The 20235-nt window shown below is 52.3% G+C and overlaps 1 protein-coding gene across 2 annotated transcripts; it reads left to right on the top strand.

Moving 5' to 3' along the window:
* The first annotated feature begins 319 nt into the window (after positions 1–319).
* On the top strand, positions 320–17553 carry PWWP2B (PWWP domain containing 2B). 2 transcript variants are annotated; one of them, XM_080911042.1, is made up of 3 exons: positions 320–450; positions 6477–7867; positions 16942–17553. In XM_080911042.1, the coding sequence occupies exons 1-3, from the start codon at positions 326–328 to the stop codon at positions 16953–16955; spliced, it is 1530 nt and encodes a 509-aa protein (XP_080767168.1). In that variant the 5' UTR covers positions 320–325; the 3' UTR covers positions 16956–17553. The 2 variants fall into 2 exon arrangements, with proteins under 2 accessions (XP_080767168.1, XP_080767167.1); XM_080911041.1 differs by having other exon boundaries at positions 6477–8172.
* The last annotated feature ends 2682 nt before the right edge of the window (positions 17554–20235 follow it).

Raw genomic sequence — 20235 nt, 5'->3', positions numbered from 1 at the left:
TGGCAAGGCCTCCTAGGGGGCATTCCTAGGCAGCGTGGCGTCAAGATTAACGAACTCTTCTCTCCACCTGGTGGGGCCCTGCAATGCGTTGCCTGCCCAGCCCTGAGAGCCGGCTGTGGGGCGCACGCTGAGAGCGGACCGCCCCACGCCCTCCGGCTCCCGGGAGCGCAGCCCGCGGCCGCGCGCCCCAGCCCAGCTCCGCGGTGGCGGCCGGCACAGAGAGCTTTGTGACGTCAGGCGGCGTCACGCGGGGCTGACCCGGCGGCGGCGGCGGCGGCGGCGGCGGCGGTGGCGGGTGGGGGCGGCCTCCGGAGGCGGCGGGAGCATGGAGCCGCGGGCCGGCTGCCGGTTGCCGGTGCGGGTGGAACAGGTCGTCAACGGCGCGCTGGTGGTCACCGTGAGCTGTGGCGAGCGCAGCTTCGCCGGGATCCTGCTGGATTGCACGAAAAAGTGAGCGGGGCAGGGTCGCGGGCCCGGGACTCCTAGGAATCCTCTGGGACACTTCTCCACCGATTCGAGGTTCCGATGCGGGCTCCCGGAGGAGCAGCAAAGCCCAGCGTCCGCTTTCAGTTTCTGCTGGGCCGGGGTTTCGAGGCGCGCCAGCTGGCCGCCGGTCTGGGTGCGAAAGTGGCTCTCTCCCAAAGTCGCGGTGACTTTCGGGGCAGGAGAGCGTGTGGCCCCGCAGAGGGGCTGCGGGTGCCGGCCCGTATGCACGGGAAGCCTTGCGTGAAACTCCGCACATCTGCCATAATTAACGCACTTTTCTTTGTTCAGACGCACTGTTGAATTCGACTGCTTGCAGAATTGCGATTCGTTTAAGGGGGTCAGTTACGCCGTGGCCTCACCTGTCACAAGAGTGGGGAAGCCCAAGGCTTGTAGGAGTGTCTGGTGGAGACCAGCTGCGACGACTGCGGGGTGTAAAAACACTGCTGTGGGCGAGGTGCCTTGCGGGGGAGTAGAAGGTACAAGTTACAGGGCCAGTGCCTCTCTACTGGAGGAGCGCGTTGGGCTTGGTTCCTGAGACCACCTGTATACCCTTTTCAGGGGCTTCTGCAACGCAGAGCAGCCACCTGAACCCAGAATCACATGGCACTGCGCTGTCACTGCCGGATAAATGATTAGGCATTAATCAGTCTGTGACTCTTATGCTCCAGCCAGGCTTTAGTCTGGAATTAGGAACAGAAAAAGGCTCTGCTTTCAAACACCCAACTTTTTCCCTTTCTAAAGCCCAGATTTTCCTGGGTTCCCACCACAGAGCAGAGCCCTTCCTCCTTTGACAGTTACCCTGCTGACATTATGTCTTCATTAGATGTGCCAGAAGCCATTTATGCACAAGTCATGTGACTTAACATATGGCCTCCCGTGTGACTGGTGCCCCTCTCTTGTTGGTTAGTACAAGGAGTGCCTATAATGGGGTGACATTCAGGGGCTGCAGAAGAGCCACCTGAAAGCTTCCAGTCCAAGCCTTCCCCCACCCTGCTGATGGCTGCCTTGTCCTCCCTAGACAGGTCTGGCTCAGTATTGAGCCTGCAGGGCTGCACCCCTGCACTACCTGTGCAGCCAGCTCTGGCCTCTCCCTAGAGAGTGTCTGCAGCAAAGGACCTGCATTTCCCCAGTACTCAGGCTCTAGTACCCAAGATAAGATAGGTTGAGGTAGCCCTTCCTATCTTGTGGCTGTGTCTACAGAGATAGTGGGATCTCTGCCCTGAGGCTGATGGCTAACCTGGCTTGCAGATGCACACACCCTTTATGAATACAAGCCCGCTGCTGGGATCCTGAACATGGGAACTAGCAGCTATAGGGTGTTTGTGTCTGTGTCCCACCGTTTACCATAACCAGAGCCCCTTGGAAGCAGGAACTTGGCCAGTGGTCACAGCTTTTCTCTGCAGTGGCTTTGGTTGCTTCTGTGCCCTTGCAGAGAATCTGAAAATAAAGCCGCCCTTGCCCCTCCAGTCCTCTAAGGCTTGGCTTTGAAACTGTTTCTCCTTCCCCACCCCTGATCTTTCCTGCAGACCACCCCTTTTTTTTCTGTTTTCTATGTTCTATCCATAGTATTATGAGTTGCAAAGCTAATGTTTACAGCCCTGTTTCTGAGGCAAAACTGAGCACAGCTTAGCAGCTGTCTGGGTGGTTTTGGCTGCAGGGTCTGCTCTCAGCCTCCAGGGTTCACATGCTGACCTGCCCTCCCAGGTACCAGTTTCTCCTCTGGGACCAGTACCTATCCTTACTCCTATGGAGGCCCTTGGATGTGAGCCAAGGAAGAGCTCCCAAGTCCTATTTCCTCCAACCTCAGGGGAGCCTTTGGGGCTCAAAGCAGCAAGCAGATCAGCATTCCTGAGGTGCTGCTGAGGTTTATAGGCATCAGAGCTCCCACAGTTTGGATACAGGCCTAGTGGCCTGGTTGTCCTTTATGGTTCCTGATCACCGTGTGTCCTCCTTGCTAGATTGGAAGTGTGACGTGGTTGGCCCCATTCACATAGACTGCTGGGTGGAAGGGTCTGAGTCTGGATCCAGACACTACTGGTGCTCATCATGAAGTTAGACTGAAAGATGTTTACTCTTTTCCCTCCCTTGTCTGCAGATGGTTGGGGAGCTCAGGGGGGTCTTGCTCACAAGCCACCTGGTACAGTACCAAGTTCCTCCTCCCACTTACATCTTGAATCTGCTGCCAGGCTGCAGAGCAGCCTGAAGCAAGTTCTCTGATGCTCTGGGTACCTATGCATGCCTGTATTTTCACTGAGCAGCTGCGCTGTGCCAGGGAGTGGGCTAAGCCTCTGACAAGCTGCCTTTTTGATCCCTACTTACAAATTTGAGGAACCCTTCCAAAGTGTGCTGACTCAAGTCATGCATGAAGGGACAGGGCTGACACTATTCTGCAGGTGCCATAGAGGTTATGTCTCTTGTTGAGCACCTCGGGTGAGGTGACCCTGGCCAAAGGTAGTCTGCAAGACTAGCAAAGGCCCGATGATTCCAGACTTCTAATCTGAGCTGTTGATTCTTAAACTGTACCTACCACACAACCACTGAGCCTACCTGCTGGGATGGTCAGTGTGACATCCTTTTTGACCAAGACCACAGTAACTGCCTGTCACCAAGGCTAAAGGGCACCAAGTTCTGTCCTGGAATATGTCAGGGTGGAGGCTCAGGTGCTGATAGGCATCCCTGAGATTACGTGGTAGGCACAGAGGTTACCATGGTGCTCAGACATCCTCTCTGCCCTCAAGGAACTAGAGGGTTCAGGTGTCTTGTGCATTGGAGCCTGTGTACTGGGGTCCTGGCTGGCATGGTGGTGTTGGGGAGTGTACCACAGAGATGTTGACAGAGTGGGCAAGGAAGACATGGGGGTGGGGTGGTGAGCCTGGTCTGAGGATGATATCGATGCTAATAAATGCAGGGTCCACCTATTCTCCTCTGGAAATCTGGGGTCTGTGTCCAAGGATGCAGGGCAGGTCCAATTGTATGCTTTGGAGAAGGGATTGCTCTGATCTCCAGGCTGTGACTTGTCCTGAAAACCTACTCACCTTACTCCCAGAGCAGTGGTGGCCCCTGGAGGCCTCTGTAAACTCAGCAGTCCAAAGCAGCCCTGTTTCCAGCAAGACCTTCCCTTTCCAGCTCTCTAGCCCTACTACAGGGACTTTCTAAAGTAAGCAAGCCCTAGTGTACAACCCAAGGTGGGGCCTTGGGTGTTTGGACTTGGGCCTTCCTGGGGCTGCAGGCTCCTGGCAACATAGCTATGTAGAGACGTTTCCGCAGACTCCCGCCCAGCTCTGCACATCCGCATGCCTCTGATCCAGGAGCCTGTTGACTCAACCCTCAGGCAGTGGCAGGATAGCCTCTGCCACCACAAACTGAGAGAGGAAGGTCCCTGACAGACATAGTAGGGGTGGGAGGGTGCCACTTGAGTGCCAGCAGCCTCATGAGTCCTGGGTCTGCCTGTGGATCTGGGAAGCCAGATGGAGGCAGCTGCAAGCAGGGGCAGCCCAGAGCTCTGGCAAGCAGCCAGAACTGTATTCTTTTTGTCCATGGGCTGTCCTTAGCCAGGCTACTCTGGGTGAATGGCTGAGACATTCCTGCAGGTGAGTCCCCAGGGACATGATTTGGCCACTGGTGTCTTGCCCAGGACTTTGGGCCAGGCCATATGTCCCCAGGACTAGGTCCTCATCAGAGCATCATGCAGAACAGGAGAGTCTCAGTGTCCCTGGGAGCCCTATGTCTCTGTCCCCTCTGAATCTCTACTGCTTTTGCATTTGGGTATGGGCCACTCTTTATTAGCTTCCTGGACTTCTCAACCCTGCTCAGTGTTCCCATCTTTTCCTAAAATCAGAAGTTCAATGCTATGCTTCTTGGAGATTTGATTGGTTCCTGCCCTGGGGAATCATTTCTTAACCAGCAGGTACCATTCCCACATATCTACCCTCTATCCCAAAGCTGTATCCACTCAGTAGGCACTTAGTGTGTTGTGAACCATCAATGGTTCCTCTCACTGCCAAGATCTGTAGCATTTCCTGTGAGCTTCTGTCCTTGAGACTGACCAGCTTGGGCCACAGCCTGGTCTCGTTGAGGGTGCCAAGCCTTGGGATCCACATCCCCTATGTACCCCAGGCCAGATCACAGTTTGTCCCTCTGCCATGGCCAGCTCTATACCCGGAGGCAGTGGATCCCAACGTCATAGGACTAGAACATGTCTGCAAGTCCCTTCACCTTGTTGTCTTATGGGAAGAGGGAGTGTCACTGCTTGTCATTCTGTGGAACTGCTAAAGGGTTGAGGGAGCTCAAATCACAGCCACAGCCTTCACTGCCTACAGACTAGAAGCACCAAAACAGAGCCCGGATATCCATGGCCTCCCAAAATCTAGCAGTTGGCCTCAGCCATCCCAGGGGAAGGTTATCAGCCAGCCTTCCTTGACCTGGGGTGAGCTGTTCTGTTTACCCACTAGGCAGGCCTTGGGTGTGGCCGGAGCAGGGGCGGGGCAGCAGCTCCAGGAAGGAAGAGTAGCTGCATTCTGCCAGGGTTCTGCCATTTCTGAGGAGAATGGGGCCCCCGAACTCTGGGAAAGGACCTGGGTTGGCAGCCAGTGGGGATCTATCTTCAGCCTGCAGAGTCTGCCCCAGGCCTGTGGGGCTAAAGCAAGCAGACCCTCTGGAGTGCCCTCTGCTAACAGCACCTTTCAGCACAAGGAGGCTGCAGGGATGAGCAGAAGAGGAGGGGCAAGAGGGAACCCCCACTTCATGCTCTAGGTAACTGTGGAAGCTGCCAGGGAGATGAGCTCTGGATAGCAACTCTCCAGACTCTCACTAGTCCTTGTCTGCTCTGCCTCCCAAACCAACCACTTGCCATCCTTCCTACTCTCCTAGGGCCTTCTCTTCCCTGTCTGGGCGAGTACTATGTTTCCCAGGACCTGGTTGCCTTTTATCACAGGAATGCTGCTGCTCCCTACGGTGGCTATTCCAGCTTCCCCTTTCTGCCAACACCCTCTTTTGGGACCCTGTGGTGTTTTCTGAGGGTGGGGTTCAGAGGTGACAGGCTGGCTGTTGAACCTCTTCTAGGAGCCATGGAAGTAGAGGCCAGTGGTGAGACTTTTGGGAGATTACAGCACCCTAAGGGCTCTGCTTTGGTGCCTCTGTCCTCAGAGCTGTGGCTCTGGCTGCATCTGGCCACACGTGGCTCCCACCCTGCACACAGGATGCATATTAGACATCTGGGACCAGGGTGCTCTATAAGACCTATTTTTCAGGGCCAAGAGGCTTGCCTGGGGGAGGATCCCAACAAGCTGAGTCTCTAGTTCTCTTAAAGAAAGGGAAGGAAAAGTGAGGCACATGAACAGGCCTGGGTTCTGCAGCTACTGGCTACTGTCTGGGGATGCAGATGCTCTTCTCAGTCTTCTAGAAGCATGCTAGCCTCAAGCCCTCTTTCTTGTGTCTACAGACTCAGGTTCTAATACTCTGACCAAGAAGAAGCCCTCAAGACACATGTCACAGGACATGTGGGGCCTGGGTACCTGTTGAATGCCAATCCACCACTCGGGACCTAGATTCAGATGACTGTAGAGCGAATGTCTTATGTCTGTAGGGATGTGTTGCCTGTCAATAATAAATCTGATAGCCTATGACACAGGCAGGAAATAAGAGTTGGAACATCAGGAGGCAGAAAGGAATCTGGGATGGCGTGAAGTGCAGGGGAGGGTTTGCCTCGGAAGAGGTGAGGAGACAGATTTATGGTACAGGTAACCAGCCGTGCGGCAGAAGGTAGATTAGAGCAAATGGGTAATAACAAGTTATGACCTAGTCAGAGAAGAGCCTAGCCTTGTAAATACATTTTGAGTCTGAGTCTTATTTCTGGAAGCATGGGATTGGGAGGAAGAACCAGACTTAATTTCTGATGATGGCCTCCCAAGCCTAGAGCTGGTTAGGTGACAGGTGCTGGGTATAGCTCGAATCCTCACTATCTTTACTCTGGTTTTGTTTCCTTCTACCAGGGCTGGCCTCTTCGGCCTGTCTCCGTCTACTCTACTGCCTCTGGCTGATAACACCTCTGCTCTTGGCTGTCATGGCCAGGTTCCTGAGGAAGGAGCTGGAGAAGGAATGCAGCTGGAGACAGGGCCTCTGCCTCCTCACCACAAAGACCCTGAGAAGGATCAACCTCCCAAGACAGCTGTGCCTGAGCCACCCCCACCTCTTATACCACCTGTGCCTGCCGGGAACCTGCCTCCCTTCCCACCCTATTTTGAGGGTGCCCCCTTCCCCCACCCACTATGGCTGAGGAACACCTACCAGCAATGGGTGCCACAGCCCCCACCCAGGACCATCAAGCGGACCCGTCGGCGACTTTCCCGAAACCGGGATCCTGGCAGACTCATTCTTAGCACAATCCGCCTGCGGCCACGTCAGATATTATGTGAAAAATGCAAGAGTACTGTGAGTCCTCAGGAGGCCAGTCCTGGCTCCCTAAGCACCCCCAAACCCCGCCGGAGGCTAGGCAGTGGCCCCGACAGTGAACCCCGAAAGCTAGGGGAACCAGAAGACAGTGCTGTCCTAGCCATGGCTGCACCGAGGAGAAGCAAGAGGGAAAAGCGGGAAGAGGACAGGGTTGCTGGAGAGCATGTTCCGAGGAGCCCAGTCATCAAGATCTCCTACAGCACACCACAGGGTAAGGGTGAGGTGGTGAAGATCCCTTCCAGAGTGCATGGTTCTGTGGAGCCCTTCTGCCCCCAACAGTCTGTTCAGAATGGCAGCCAGGACTCAGAGGGAGCGAGGGATGTGGAGCCCAGGGGTGGTGGAGACCGACCACCCAGCGGGCCTTCAGCCTCCATCCCCAAGCTGAAGCTGACTCGTCCAGTGCCTCCTGTCTCCGACCTGCCACCTCCCAAAATCCGCTTGAAGCCCCACCGCCTGGGGGATGGCGAAAATGAGCCTCTGTACAGGGCTGAGCTGGTAGAGGAGCTGAATGGATGCTCACGGGGCCCCCTAGTCAGCTCTCCTGCTCTCTCTGCTGAGGGCTCTACCCATGGGCTAGAGGACTTGTCTTCTGGAAGTTCTGGCGAGGACGATGACCTCAAGAGATTTCCCCAAGGTAAACATGGCCGTGATGGCTTGGCTTTTCTTGTTGGCTGTCCGGGGAGGAGAGCAGACTGTGCCAGCGAATCTGTGGGTAGCGCCGACAGCCTGGATGAATTAAAATCATCTGGTTCAGAAGTGACATCTCCAGACACAGGAGACCTGTCATCTGGCGACAGTGCCTCTGTTCCTTCATCTTCTGCTGACACTCGCCAGACAGTCCCTCCCCTCACGGTCAGGCTGCACACGCAGAGCGTCTCACAGTGTGTGACTGAAGATGGAAGGACGGTGGCTGTAGGGGACATTGTGTGGGGTAAGATTCATGGTTTTCCTTGGTGGCCAGCACGTGTCCTTGACATCAGCCTTGGCCAGAAGGAGGATGGAGAGCCCTCTTGGCAAGAAGCGAAAGTCTCATGGTTTGGGTCTCCAACTACATCATTCTTGTCTATTTCAAAACTGTCCCCTTTCTCTGAATTTTTCAAACTGAGATTTAATCGTAAGAAGAAGGGGATGTATCGGAAAGCCATAACCGAGGCTGCAAATGCCACACAACATGTGGCCCCAGAAATAAGGGAGCTCTTGACCCAGTTTGAAATGTAACTTTGGTACCGTGAGCAGGTGAGTCTTGTGTTCACTAGGTGCCTGCTGTTCCCAAAGCAGCCAGCGTGAGCTCGTGTGTTGTCATCCGGACGCTAGGGAGCCAGACGCTGGGCGTGTCGTTCAAAGGGGGCCATCCTAAACACGGTTGCCCTCACTGATGCTGCCTCTGGAGCTCACACATCCCAAGAGAGATGCTCTAAAGGGTCTGGTTAGCGGACGTTTGTTTGTTTGAGTCTTTTGCTAGGATTTTTGAGGAAAGGGATGCCATTTGCTGGACTCTGGCTGGAGTAAAGGGAGAGCAAAAGGATATAAGGCAGGCTTTCATCTCTGTCACTCTGTGGGAAGAGGGAACTTCTTTTACTCTCTTCCCAAACACTAGTGGCCTTATACCTCCTGCTCATGTGGGCCAGGCGTCTGACTGGCAGGGAAAAGAGAGGCAAGGCAGGGAGAGTATCTGACCCTCCAGTGGAGCTGTTCCACTCAGCATGTCCTGTCCCTCCTTCTCTGTAGGTGTGGTAGCTCCTGAATGGTTCTCAGTGTGACTAGGTGTACCCAGTTCTGTGTCTTGAGCTCTTCTAGGAGGACTCTAGTTTAATAGTCAATCCTCAAATGGTCTGTGTAGGGTCTGGACATTGCACCAAGCATAGTGAGGGTGTGTCATTGTTCAGGCTTGTGGGGCATTGCTGGGCGTCATCTCATGGGAGTTGGGGGGGATCTCTGGTAGCCCTCTGGTCACCATGAGTGTCTGGAGACATAAGGGATACAACCTGCCTGTACTTCTCCCTGGGCATCCTCACATTTGATAGCCACTTCTAGCTTTGACTGTCATGGGGATAACTTGCAGAGGTCTAAGGCTCTCTCTTCTTGGCTCCAGGCAGCCTCTTTGTTTTTTTTTTTCTTAATCCTTAATGCTAATTCCATGGTACAGAGACATGGAGGTCATGTCAGGTGATTATACTCAGAAGACCAGAGCCCTGCTTCTACCTCCAGCTAGACCCGTTGACTTGGTATTAGTTCCCTTGGTGACCTGTCTTCCCAGGCCACCTGCTCACTCCACCATTTTGGTATCATGGTTTCTTGGGAGATAGCCTTTCGTCAGTCTTTCGGTCCTTAGCAGGACCAACTGATGTCTGCTCAGGAAGGGTCTGGGATACCCCTCAAGCCTGTTCATTGCTCTGTCAGTTACATTGGAGGTCCCAGGAGAGGAAGCAGTATTGGGAGGCAGGCTTTGGGGCTAGCTTTCAGGCTGCTGTGATCCTGGTTATGCATAACAGTTGAACCTATTCTCAGTTGGGGACCTTTGTGCAGGATGAGGCAGGTACAAAACAGACATGGGGTCTGTGGCAGCGACCTCCAGCCTCCACTTATCCTAAGGCAGGACGTCCATCAGGCTAAAACAGAGGTGGGTCAGGTGACTTGCCCTGAGTCCCCCTGCTGTATCCTGGCCCTCACAGAACCTCAGCTGTAGCCACACCCAGTCCTGGAGCACTCTGCACCTGGCTCTGCCTTGCTCCCTCACCCTCTTCCTTGCTTTGGCCCTCTCTGTTCAGCTGCTGGTCATGGCTGGGAGCAATACGGATAAATAAAAGGCTTCCAGCCCCTCTCACGTGCCTCCATTATGTGACTTAAACCCAGCTTCTGGTGAGAGATGGAGTTTAGCCTAGTCCTTACAAACCGACTTTCGATTCCTACCCACGCTATAGACAGAGACAGTGACTGGAGACATCTACCCAAAGGGATCCACGGACTCTGGAAGACCAGCCAGGTCTTAGCTGCACCTTGGAGAATGCAGCCTTGTAGGTTCTGGGCAGGCCCTGTTTATCCAGAAGCAGAGGGGGGGAAAAAATCTCACCCAACTGGTTTGCCTGGTGCCTGGTCCTAGGCTGTGCCTGGACCGGCATGCACCCAGCAGCCCTTTGCCTTCTGGGAGTATGAGGCACTGGGTCCCTATAGCAGCAAAGTGCTCCGCGGGGTGCTTGTCTGGTGGTGTTTTGCTTTTGTGTAAGGACTGTATAAACACAGAGAGGAGGTTGCTGCCAGGCCAGTCAAGGGCTCATCAGATGGAGCTGGAGCCTCCTGCTGTGTGAATTAGGGGCCCCTGGTGGACAAATGTACCCTGCAAAGCCCCTAGTGCGGTTGGAGTTAATCCCTTTCAACTTGCTTAGGAGGGATACCTGGGGACCCTCTAAGCACAAGCTGTTGAGATGCTGGTGGGGATCCAGCAAAGGACACAATTGTTGGCCTGGCCATTTGAGGACAGGAAGCTGCTCAGGGACTGAGTTCAGGTAGGAGAGGAGTGATGGAGAAGGTCAGCTTCCAGGTCCAGCTCACTGACCCTGAAGCCTGCTGTGACAGGAAGAGCAGTCCTTCAAGGTTGGGGGACGAGAGTGCCACTCTCCTGTGTGCTGGGAGCCATCAAAGAAAGCCAGGTATATTTATTCCCTTCCAAAGCCATGGAGTTCAGTATCTCATCCCCGAGAGACCCTTCGTTTGCTCTGATGGATGGCCGAAGGACCAGCTGATGGGGCTCGGCGTGGACACTCTCCACACTGGGGGAGTGGGTGCCCTGACCCTGGGATGTGTCACTTGTGTATCAGACTCAGTGACTCCTCCAAGTAGGTCCTGATCCAGATGTACAGGCTAGGCTGCCCTGACTCAAATGTGCACAGAGATCCGAATTTCCTTGTCTGTCACAGGGTGACAGTGGCACCTGTCTTGTGGATGCGTGAAGGATACAGCAGCACTGTGGGCTTAGGAATGAACTTGTAGGCAGCTGCCTTTATAGATGACCACCATGCCTTCGCTAGCTAGGCTCCAGGGGTTGTTTACCCAGGGGCTCTGGTGTGAGTTTATTGGCTGTGGGCAAAAAGTCTTGGATGAAAGCTGAGCCTATATCCCTGTTTGGACAGGACAGGTTTCTTCTGCTCTGGACTGTGCTGCTGCCTGGAGCCCTGCAGGAGCTGACCACCCAATTGTCCTATGTATGAGTGGGTGCTCCCGGAGCAAAGGGCCAGCAAAGACTGTAAAGGGTTCGAGTGAGTTCAGGTTCCTCTCTAACCCCTGGTTGTGGTGGGGGGAAGGGTGACAAGAGTAGCACCTTGGAGGCAGGAAGAGGGTCCAGGAGAGAATGGGCTGACTACCCTTGGGGACAGGAAGCCACATAGGGTCAGAGAGGGAGACCTCAGGACTGACAACAGTGGGGTGGGGCTTTGCCTACCTTGTACCACTGCACTATCTAAAGACATGAGGTACTGGTTTGATGGTTGCCAGGTTCTGCCTGGAGATTGGCCAAGAGGTGTACAGCAAACCTGTTCTGTTTGATGGCACCTCTTTTCTGTTTACCCACATGCCAGGGCAATCTGTGGACAGACTGAAAGTTATGGCACTTCCCTACAAAGAAGCTGGGAGGTCATCCCGGCACCCACAACATCTAGGTGTCTACTGAGACATCACAGGCCTCAGACATGGGAGCATTTAGGTCCTAACCTCGAATGGCCAGAATCTTGGACTGAAGCTGTAAAACTTCACCAGGAAGTACTACACACCCATGCCTAGGATGCGCCCCTTTCCTGATCTGTCATCCTCCCTAGAGTCAGTTTGTCCTGTAGCCATGGTCACAAACTGCCACAAAGTAGGGCCTACAAACATCTTTAGAGTCAGAGGTCTGAAAGCTAAGCCCAGCTGGGCTCCCTCAGAAGGCTGGAGAGGGTAACCAAAGCTTGAGCTCCTTTCAAGTGCTTCTGGCTACATTGATGTCTGTCTAGTCTTCCTCCATCATCTTGGAGCTTTCCTCTTCCTCGGTGGTATCTTAAGATGCCTTTCTGACAAGGACCCAAAATGGCTTTGGGGGCCCTTCTTCTAGTTCAGTGTAATCATCTCAGAAATAACTAATTGGGTTTTATCCATGGAAGTATGTAATAGAAGCTGAAATGATCAAGTTCCAGAGGTCTAAGCCTACTGGGGGTGGGGGGGGGTCTACTCACCTCTCATTCTCCTGTAAAAGTATTTTTTATTTTCCTGATGTAATTGTCATTTTGGATGTTCACTCCCCATTTGCTAACCGGAAGCTTCTAGCCTCAGTACAATCTAATCTAGGCCTAGAACATTTTCAGCCTCTGAGACTTACTGCTGAATAAGCTCACACCTCCCTAGTTCTTTCTGACCTCCAGCTGGCTAATAATCAGCTCAGCTGTTCTGGCTCAAACTCCTCTCTAAGATGACTGATTTAATCTGGCTTCTCTCAGCTTCTCACTGAATTGTCCTGCTTGGCTTCAAACTAACTCTAGCAATCTGTTCTAATCTGGCTCCTTCCCATTCTCTGGCCTGTTCTGCCTTCACCTGTGTCTAGCTTGTTCTCTCTTTAGAAACCTCCTGGTAAAACTGCCTCTGAATTCCATGAACTGACCAAACAGAACAGACTAGAACTCAGAGATCTACATACCTCTGTCTCCTGAGTGTTGGGATTAAAGGAGTGTACCATCACTCCTGGACTTAAAGTGGTTTGTTTTTACCTGACACGTGCTCTATAACAGGCTGGCTTTGAATTTAGAGATCTGCTTGCCTCTGTCTCTTAGGATTAAAGGCATGTCTGTACTCTGGCTAGATCACACAGACCTAGAAAATCTTTGGATGTGATCTCTTGCCAGAGCAGCCATGTTCTGAATTTAAATTCCTCTACATTCTGCTCAATCAACATTCCTAGCATATTGTTCATGAAGTTACCTGCACACACTGTCTGTGCCAGCCTCTCATGTAGCAGAGGGGAGACAGCTTCAAGGATAGACTGGTCCAGGGTCCACAAAGACAGCAGGGACCACTGCCTCTGTGTCCCCACAACATCAGCCTAATTGTATAGTAGCATCTGGAAAGGGCCATTGTGATGTAGAGCTCCAGGGTCTGTCCTATGAGGGAAGAATCTGTTGTTCCAGAAAGATCCATCTGTGAATACAGTGAGACAGCCAGTTTGAGGAACATGATGGCCCCCTCACCCTCCTACTTCATGATATTCATTTCTCCTGGAAAAGCAGAGATTGATCAGGATCCAGTCTATTGCAGGTGCTAGTACACTGTGCTGGCGGAGTGGAGAGAAGAACATGCCTCTAGACTCCAAGTGCACTGGGTACCACCCCCCCCCCCACATCACAGCGTCTCCCGCATCCAGCCTTTGAACAGCATCCCTTAGTGGAATGCACCAAACCAGCTCTTTCTTCCAGCACTTCTGCTCCCCCATGGGTTGTCAGCTGACTTCTGCATTGCTTTCAGGGAATTCAGGTCCTCTGGGAAGGTTGTAATTATTTTGTTCCAGAAGGAAACTAAGGCCTATAATTCCAGGTCTTTAACAGGGGCTCAGGCCTTCCCACCCACTGGCTCCCAGTGGCCTGTCCCTGCCACTGCCACTGGGTATTATGTTGGGAGCCTGCAGGCAGGCAGACCAGACAGTTTGGGGGAGGTGAGTGGGAATACCAGGTGTTAAGGTATCTGGGGGCATCATTGGCCCTTTACAAAGCCTCTGGATGTCCCTGCCTGTCTGAACCTTTTGGACCAAGTACTGCCTGTTTTCTAGTGAGAAGCCATGGCCTCAGCACACCCATCTCTACATGGTGGTTCCTGACCCCCTGCTTTGGGCTTCATCTGATAGACCTCCTCCTCAGACTGTTCCCTTCGAGAAGTCACTCCCTTTGCTCACTTGAGGGATGATTTGAAGCTGTCACATAAACTGCTCCCTACAGAGAATATTTCCGCTCTACGCTTGAGGGTGGTCCCCATGCTCACCGCATCACTGTGTCATCCGTTCCTGGTTGTGTGCATTCTCCCCCGTCCCAGTGTTTATCTAGCACGTCCTGGCTGAATAAAGCTCCATCCCGAACGGTGTTTACTAACTGCTCGGTGCTCCGTAACGTGCCCCATTACTTCTAGCAAGAGTTCCTCCGCTGCTCAGATTGCCCACCCTAAGTCACATTCCCCAGTCAGCCCCAGACCTTCAGTGACCACAGCATCTGGTAGCATCCCTACTTCGTGCCACACCCACCATTTTACTCTGGTAATAATCTATGTTCTGGCCACGCCTGAGGCCCTCACAGTTCCTGAGAGCCCAGGCCTGGGACTAGGCTGCTCCACGCTCCAGCTTGCGCTTGTTCCTGGGCTGAGTGTTGCTTCTGGTGTTAACACTTGAAACTACTTTTTCTTTTCTTTCCTTTTCTTTTCTCTTTATAGCAAAGCTTAATGGTATGATAAAAACAATTATTAATTTTATATATGCAAAATTGAATTGTTTTTAGTAATGTGTGTTATACTTATAATTTTTTTTTTTACCTCATTACAATACAATACGATAGTTTGGGGATATAAAATCACTAATACCCTCCTCCAGGAGGGTTTGCCACCAAGGTTGCCCCAGTGATAGATAACACAACAATCTAGGATCTCCACACTCCTGTGTGTCAAAGACCTTGAGGACAGTTCCTCTCTGAGTCACGTGACACAAACAGGATAAGACAGGTTTGTTTCATTTGCATTCATTACTGGGTTTTTTTTTTAACTGGGCTGTGTTTTGTAATGCTGTAAGCATTTCTGTGGTTCCCCTGCTTGGCATCCCTCATGGTCCCTCCTGACTCCTAGAGTCAGCATCCTAATCTAGGAGGCTTGTCCCTCTGATTTTAGCACAAGCAGGCTCATGCACACCATCCCCTGAAGGCAGAGCAGCATCAAAAAGCAACTACTTCCAGGTTGTTCCCGTCCCTGGGGTGGGGAGGGAGCTGAAGGGCGAGTCCTCTAGCTGCCTCAGCTCTCCACCTTTGTAGAGAGGTGCCCCAAGCTGCAGGGTGGGCTAGGCTGGGATAGGATGAGCCTGTACTCTGCAGAATGTGGGTTTCTAGCCTGTCAGCAACCCGGAGCAGCTAAGCTTGCCCCGAAGTGCTGGTAAGCGGCCAGCTCCCTGAGAGTGGAGAGGAAGGGTTTCTTTGAAGGTCCCAGTTGTGAGACAAAGAGAGGCTCGAGGCCAGGAGCCCTTGAGAGTCTCCTCTCAAAGCTTGTTCTTTTCCCCAATGAAGGTCTCACAGGATGTTTGAGGGCATTTCCAAAGGTCAGGCCAGGGTGGCCAGAGAGACTTAGCTTTAATTGTTTCCCAGGGCTGTTTTATTTTTTTCCTCTTTCAAACCTTAAAGCACTCATTAGAAGGGCCAGGAGAAATGGTTTTCAGGCGTGTTCTCCCTCCCTCCACGCCTCACCCCCACCCCACCCCACCCCGCTGCTGCACATGGGTACGTGCACGCACACACACACATGCACACACCCTGCTGCAAGTACACCTGTTGCATCCGCACAGAGCCTAGCCAGACCTTAGAGGCACCCCAAGGCCACTCAGAGATCTGGAACTCCCTTCCCAGGGTAGCAATCTTTAGATGTGTTCCAGCCTGGATGTAGGTCAGCCTGTAGGGCCAGAGTGGGTTAGAATGCTGGGCACTGAGAAGATTGTGTGCTATATTTCTAGGTCAACTGTGCTTTGCTGCTGGGGTGATGGGTGAGGCTCTTCACCCCAGAACCTTTTTGCATGTGACTTTCTGACATAAACATCTTGATGAATTGAGTTCCTCCTTTGACTCTCAAGGGGCTTCAGGGGTCCGGAGAACCAAGGTCCCCTAATTCTGTAGATTGCTGACCTGCTACAATCGTTGACTGTCTACATGGAATCACACAAACATGCTATACATACATGCACACAAGCAGAGGGTCCCCTTCATGCCTTCTGCATGATTCAGCATCCCAAGTAGTTGCCACACCCATCCAGGTACTGGGGACCCAAACTCTAGTCCTCACATTAGCACAGCAAGCATTTTACTTGCTGAGGTTTCTCCAGCTCCTGATGTGCAGAGTCTCTGTCTCTCAGGTTAGGCATTCCCTGGAGTTGTTTCCTAGACGGAGATTTTGTGTTCTCTGAACATTCTTCTCCATCAATACGTACAGACTTAGCTTGCTGGGAGTGAGATTTGAGGTTTGCAGAAATAGATGGAGCCTGTCACGCAGATCGTACAGGAATCTGCTCTCCAAAGTTGGCTGAGTCCCTGCTTCCTGTCTGATTCACTTTCTAGTCCTGTTACTTGCCTATCTGCATCTCTGAAGAGAGAGTTAGTGCTTCAGACATGTTAGGCATCGTTTTAGCTCAAGACTGCTGAGTTGACACATTTCTCCAAAGCACCTCAGTTTAGCACAGTGCTTACAGGTATCCGTGCTAATTGAGTAGTAACTATGGTTATGCTTGGAGCTGTAGAAAGGCTCTATCTATAACCTAGAGCTGATACCACACCCTCTATCCATCCATCCACACATATGCACCACCATCATCATCATCATCATCTATTTTTGGGGTCTGCCCTCCCTTACCCTGGAGGTCTGCCTGGTGACTGAGGGACTCAGGGACTCCCCGTGCAGTGAGCTCATTACTAGAACAGCAGATTTCCCTCGAAGACTTCTTAGTGTTTGGCCCTCCTACTGGTCATGGCTGATCCTGTGTTCCAAAGCCTCCCACCGCCTAAGATCTCTACCTTCCTCTGGCATGGGCAGCAGAAGTTGTGGGAACAAGGGAAGTACGGTTCACTAGCCTGGTGAGAGCTGGCGGGGAGGCAGAGCAGCCTCTGGGAGCTCTGCAAAGCCATAGTGTCCAAAGGCAAGGGCTGAAGGGACACTGATACAAACTCAGAAGTGCTCTGTCTTGATACTTAAACCCTCTAGGGTCCTGTTTCCTACAGCTGACCCCTTGGTAACCTCTACCCTTTTTTTTCTTCTCCCAAGGTCACCGACAATGAGGGTGCAGTTGCTGTCCTGGAACTCCTGACTTCTGTCCAAGGGGACCATGTGTCTCTGGCTGGCTGTGTGCAGAAACATGCTGGGCACAGTGGTTGGCCTGACTCCAGAGGAGCAGGTGTGCATGGGGAGGGGCCCAGCTTAGGGCACCTGGCTCCTCTCAGCTGAATGTATCTGTTCAAGCTTCACCGTTCCTAGCCGAGAAGTGGCCTGGAGCCTGGTGACATGTTTGCTGCTTTGTGTGCTATCGGCTGCAAGGCTTAGGCATCCTCACACAGAAACAGGGCTTTCTGCCCAGCCTGTGAAACTCCTGGTATGGGTGCTGGGCCTAGCTACAGGACATCCTCCTGTGCCTGGCCTCCTTTACTCTGCGCGAGCCACCCTTCAGGCCTGAGGAAACCAAACTGCATGTATGGGGTTCTCCTCCAGCCCTTGGGTGTAGGGTCTCTGTGCACTTGAGCCGGAAACCTAGCTTCATCTCTTCCACATTCCACTCAAAGCATGGGTCCCTGGCTCCCAGCCCCGGCCTGCGGTGCCACCTTGATCTGAGATGCTGCTGTGTCACCAGGACTGGAAGGGGAGAGGGAGGGCAGAAGTGAAAACAGGCCTCAGGTTAGGAGATACCAGCTCTGCCCTGTGAGGCCACATTCCTTTCCCCTCTGTCACTTCCAAGACCAAAAAGAAAACAGAAAGAAAAAACTGTCTCTGCTCCTTTGTTTAAGTGTGAAAAGAAACGGGTGGTGTTGAGGCCTGAATAGCTCAAAGCTGAACCTACCTGACCTGTGAGAGCCACAATCCTCTAATGGGGTAGAGAAGGGCCCTGGCCTTCCCGTCAAGGTGGCACTGTGCCCATTGTACTGTTCACTCACGGTCACCTGACAGGATGCAAATCTGAAGCAAGGCTCTAGGTGGTGGTTTCAGTCTCCTGCCTCAGGCCTCTTGGTTTTCCTGTCCACCCCTAAATCCCTCAGACAGAGGCTTAGACCAGAATGGTTTGGTTGTTTCCTCCATTGGAGCCTCCTGTCTCCATTTTCTCTGATTGAGATCAGAGCTAAGGGATGTTCTGAGATGGTGGTAGTGGCTTTTCTTGTTCCTGATTTTGATGGAAAATACTCTTGGGTTTTGAGGGTGCCATAGCCCTCAGGAGGAACGTGTGGACAATAGGAGAGCACTGGTTGCCTCTAAGGTGTTCTCCAGGCTCAGGAAGAAGGGGCGTGGTGCAGATCCAACACTGACTAGCCCAGGGCTGTTCTGATGGTATCCTGTGGGTCTGGATCTGCGATTGGGAGGTGGGAGAATGTTCTCCCAACTTTAAAAAAGAAAAAAAAAATATGTTTTTTGTTTTGTGACAGTTTTTTTTGAAACAGGGTTTCTTTGTGTAACAGTCCTGGCTGTCCTGGAACTTTTTTTGTGACCAGGCTGGCCTTGGATTCATAGAGACCTGCTTCCTCTGCCTCCCAGAGTGCTGGGATTAAAGGTATGCGCTACCACACCCCACTTGTTTGCCCAACGTTTTTGTAGAAGCAAAGCCTTCTTCACATTCAAGCTTTGCAGAAAGATGTTAACACCAGACACTGTCTGCAAGACCCTACACACATACCATCTCTCCATTTCCAGGGACTCTTCAGCCATCCTGGAGACCCTTTCGTCAGGAGGGATATGCCTTGATGAATGGGAGCTTCTGGGCATCCTTGTCTGTCAGCTCATGGCTAGAACAACAGATCTCCCTTTCACCCAGCACCCCACTGTCTGGCCCTATGAATCTTTGAAGATCCACACACATGGAAGTGGGGACCTTGCATGAGAGGGGTCTTTGGAGGAGTGAGAGCATCCAACCTTGCCTTTGTGCCCCCACCACCCCTGGTTCTGAGGCTGGGAGAAGAAAATGGAGGCGCCACCCATATCTGTTTCTTGGTTGTGGTCTCCCCACCTCTGTCCTACAATCTGGGAAGCCTGAGTTTTGGCCTCTGGACAACCAGGGGCCCTGTAGTCACATAGTGGTCATGTTATGCCAGATCCTGAGTTGCTGTACTTCCTTTCAGGGGTTCCCCCAGGAAAGGCTGAGCTAGGGGAATTCATGTTTGCAATTAGCTTGAGCCAAGTGGACCCTGCCATCAGTGGCCCGCGACAGGTTTTCATCTTCAGGAGGTCTGCTCTGCTGGGCAGAAGAATACGGGTCTATCTTATTCTGAAACAAACAGGTCCCGGTAGACTGTACATCCTCACTTTGCCTGTGGAATGCATCAGGCATCTTCAAGAGCATTAGGCCAGGACCAGGTGTGATAGGCAGAGCTGGAAGGATCTTAGAGGCCTGGAGCCAGCCAGTGCTATGTGATGAAATCCTGCTCAGAGCCCTGCCCACTGTCCGTAACTATATCACCCACATTGCTGAACCACGGGTCCTGGCTGAGGCCAGTAGAGCCTAAGGAGGGAAAGACCAGTTTCATTACCAAAGTAGAGAAGGAGTTTCCTATGCATTCTGGCTCCAGGCATCCTGTTTTAGCCAGCCTGTTGGGAAGGCACTGTTCTGGGGCTCAGCATCTCTTCTGGGAGAGCTTAGGCCCAGAAGTACCTTCCACTGGGCAGCTCTAGGTCATATACAACTTGTACTCATTCAGAGCTCTGACAGGACTTTAGGCCAGTGACAGCTGCATGGATTGGTGTCTGGGAAAACATGAGTTCCACGTCAGAACAGTGTGAACACAACTCTCAGAACCTCAGTTCTGGGTCTTGATCAATGGGGTCAGGTGTTGTCTGCCCACATGTGCAGAGGGCTCTACAAGCAAGCAAGCTGCCTGCTGGGCCTCTGAGTGCTCAGCCTTGAGCATCTTATGCTAGAGAACTGAGAGACTACAATGATGAGGTGTTCTCTAGGCGTTGGTGGGAAGGAAAGTCCCCAGAATACTTTTCCCTGTGTTGTAGTCAGAGACCTATGCCTGACCATGAAAGGTAAAGGTAATGTCCTGGTCTTAGGGTTATTATTGTTATAATGAAACACCATGACCAAAAGCAAGTTGGGGAGGAAAGAGTTTATTTGGCTTACACTTCCACACTGTAGTCCTAAAGGAAGTCAGGGCAGGAACTCAAACAGGGCAGAAACCTGGAGGCAAGAGCTGATGTAGATACACAGAGGGGTACTGCTTATTGCTTTGCTCCCTCTCGATTGCTCAGCCTTCAATTAATTGATTGATTAATTAATATTTTAAATTAAAATATTTAATTAAATTATTTAACTTTAGATATATATTTTGATCGTATTCTTCCCCATGTTCTTTCAGGTCC

The sequence above is a fragment of the Micromys minutus genome, assembly GCF_963924665.1.
Source record: "Micromys minutus genome assembly, chromosome: 2".
NCBI classification, from domain to species: Eukaryota; Metazoa; Chordata; class Mammalia; order Rodentia; family Muridae; genus Micromys; species Micromys minutus.
The sequence above is the reverse complement of the archived record's forward strand: the minus strand, read 5'-3'. Positions and strand labels throughout refer to the sequence as shown.

Excerpts from the sequence above, each read along its gene's own strand:
- PWWP2B (XM_080911041.1), top strand. The coding sequence starts at position 326 with ATGGAGCCGCGGGCCGGCTGCCGGTTGCCGGTGCGGGTGGAACAGGTC. Across the intron at positions 451-6,476 it reads CTGCTGGATTGCACGAAAAA|GGCTGGCCTCTTCGGCCTGT; the intron begins GTGAGCGGGGCA and ends TCCTTCTACCAG.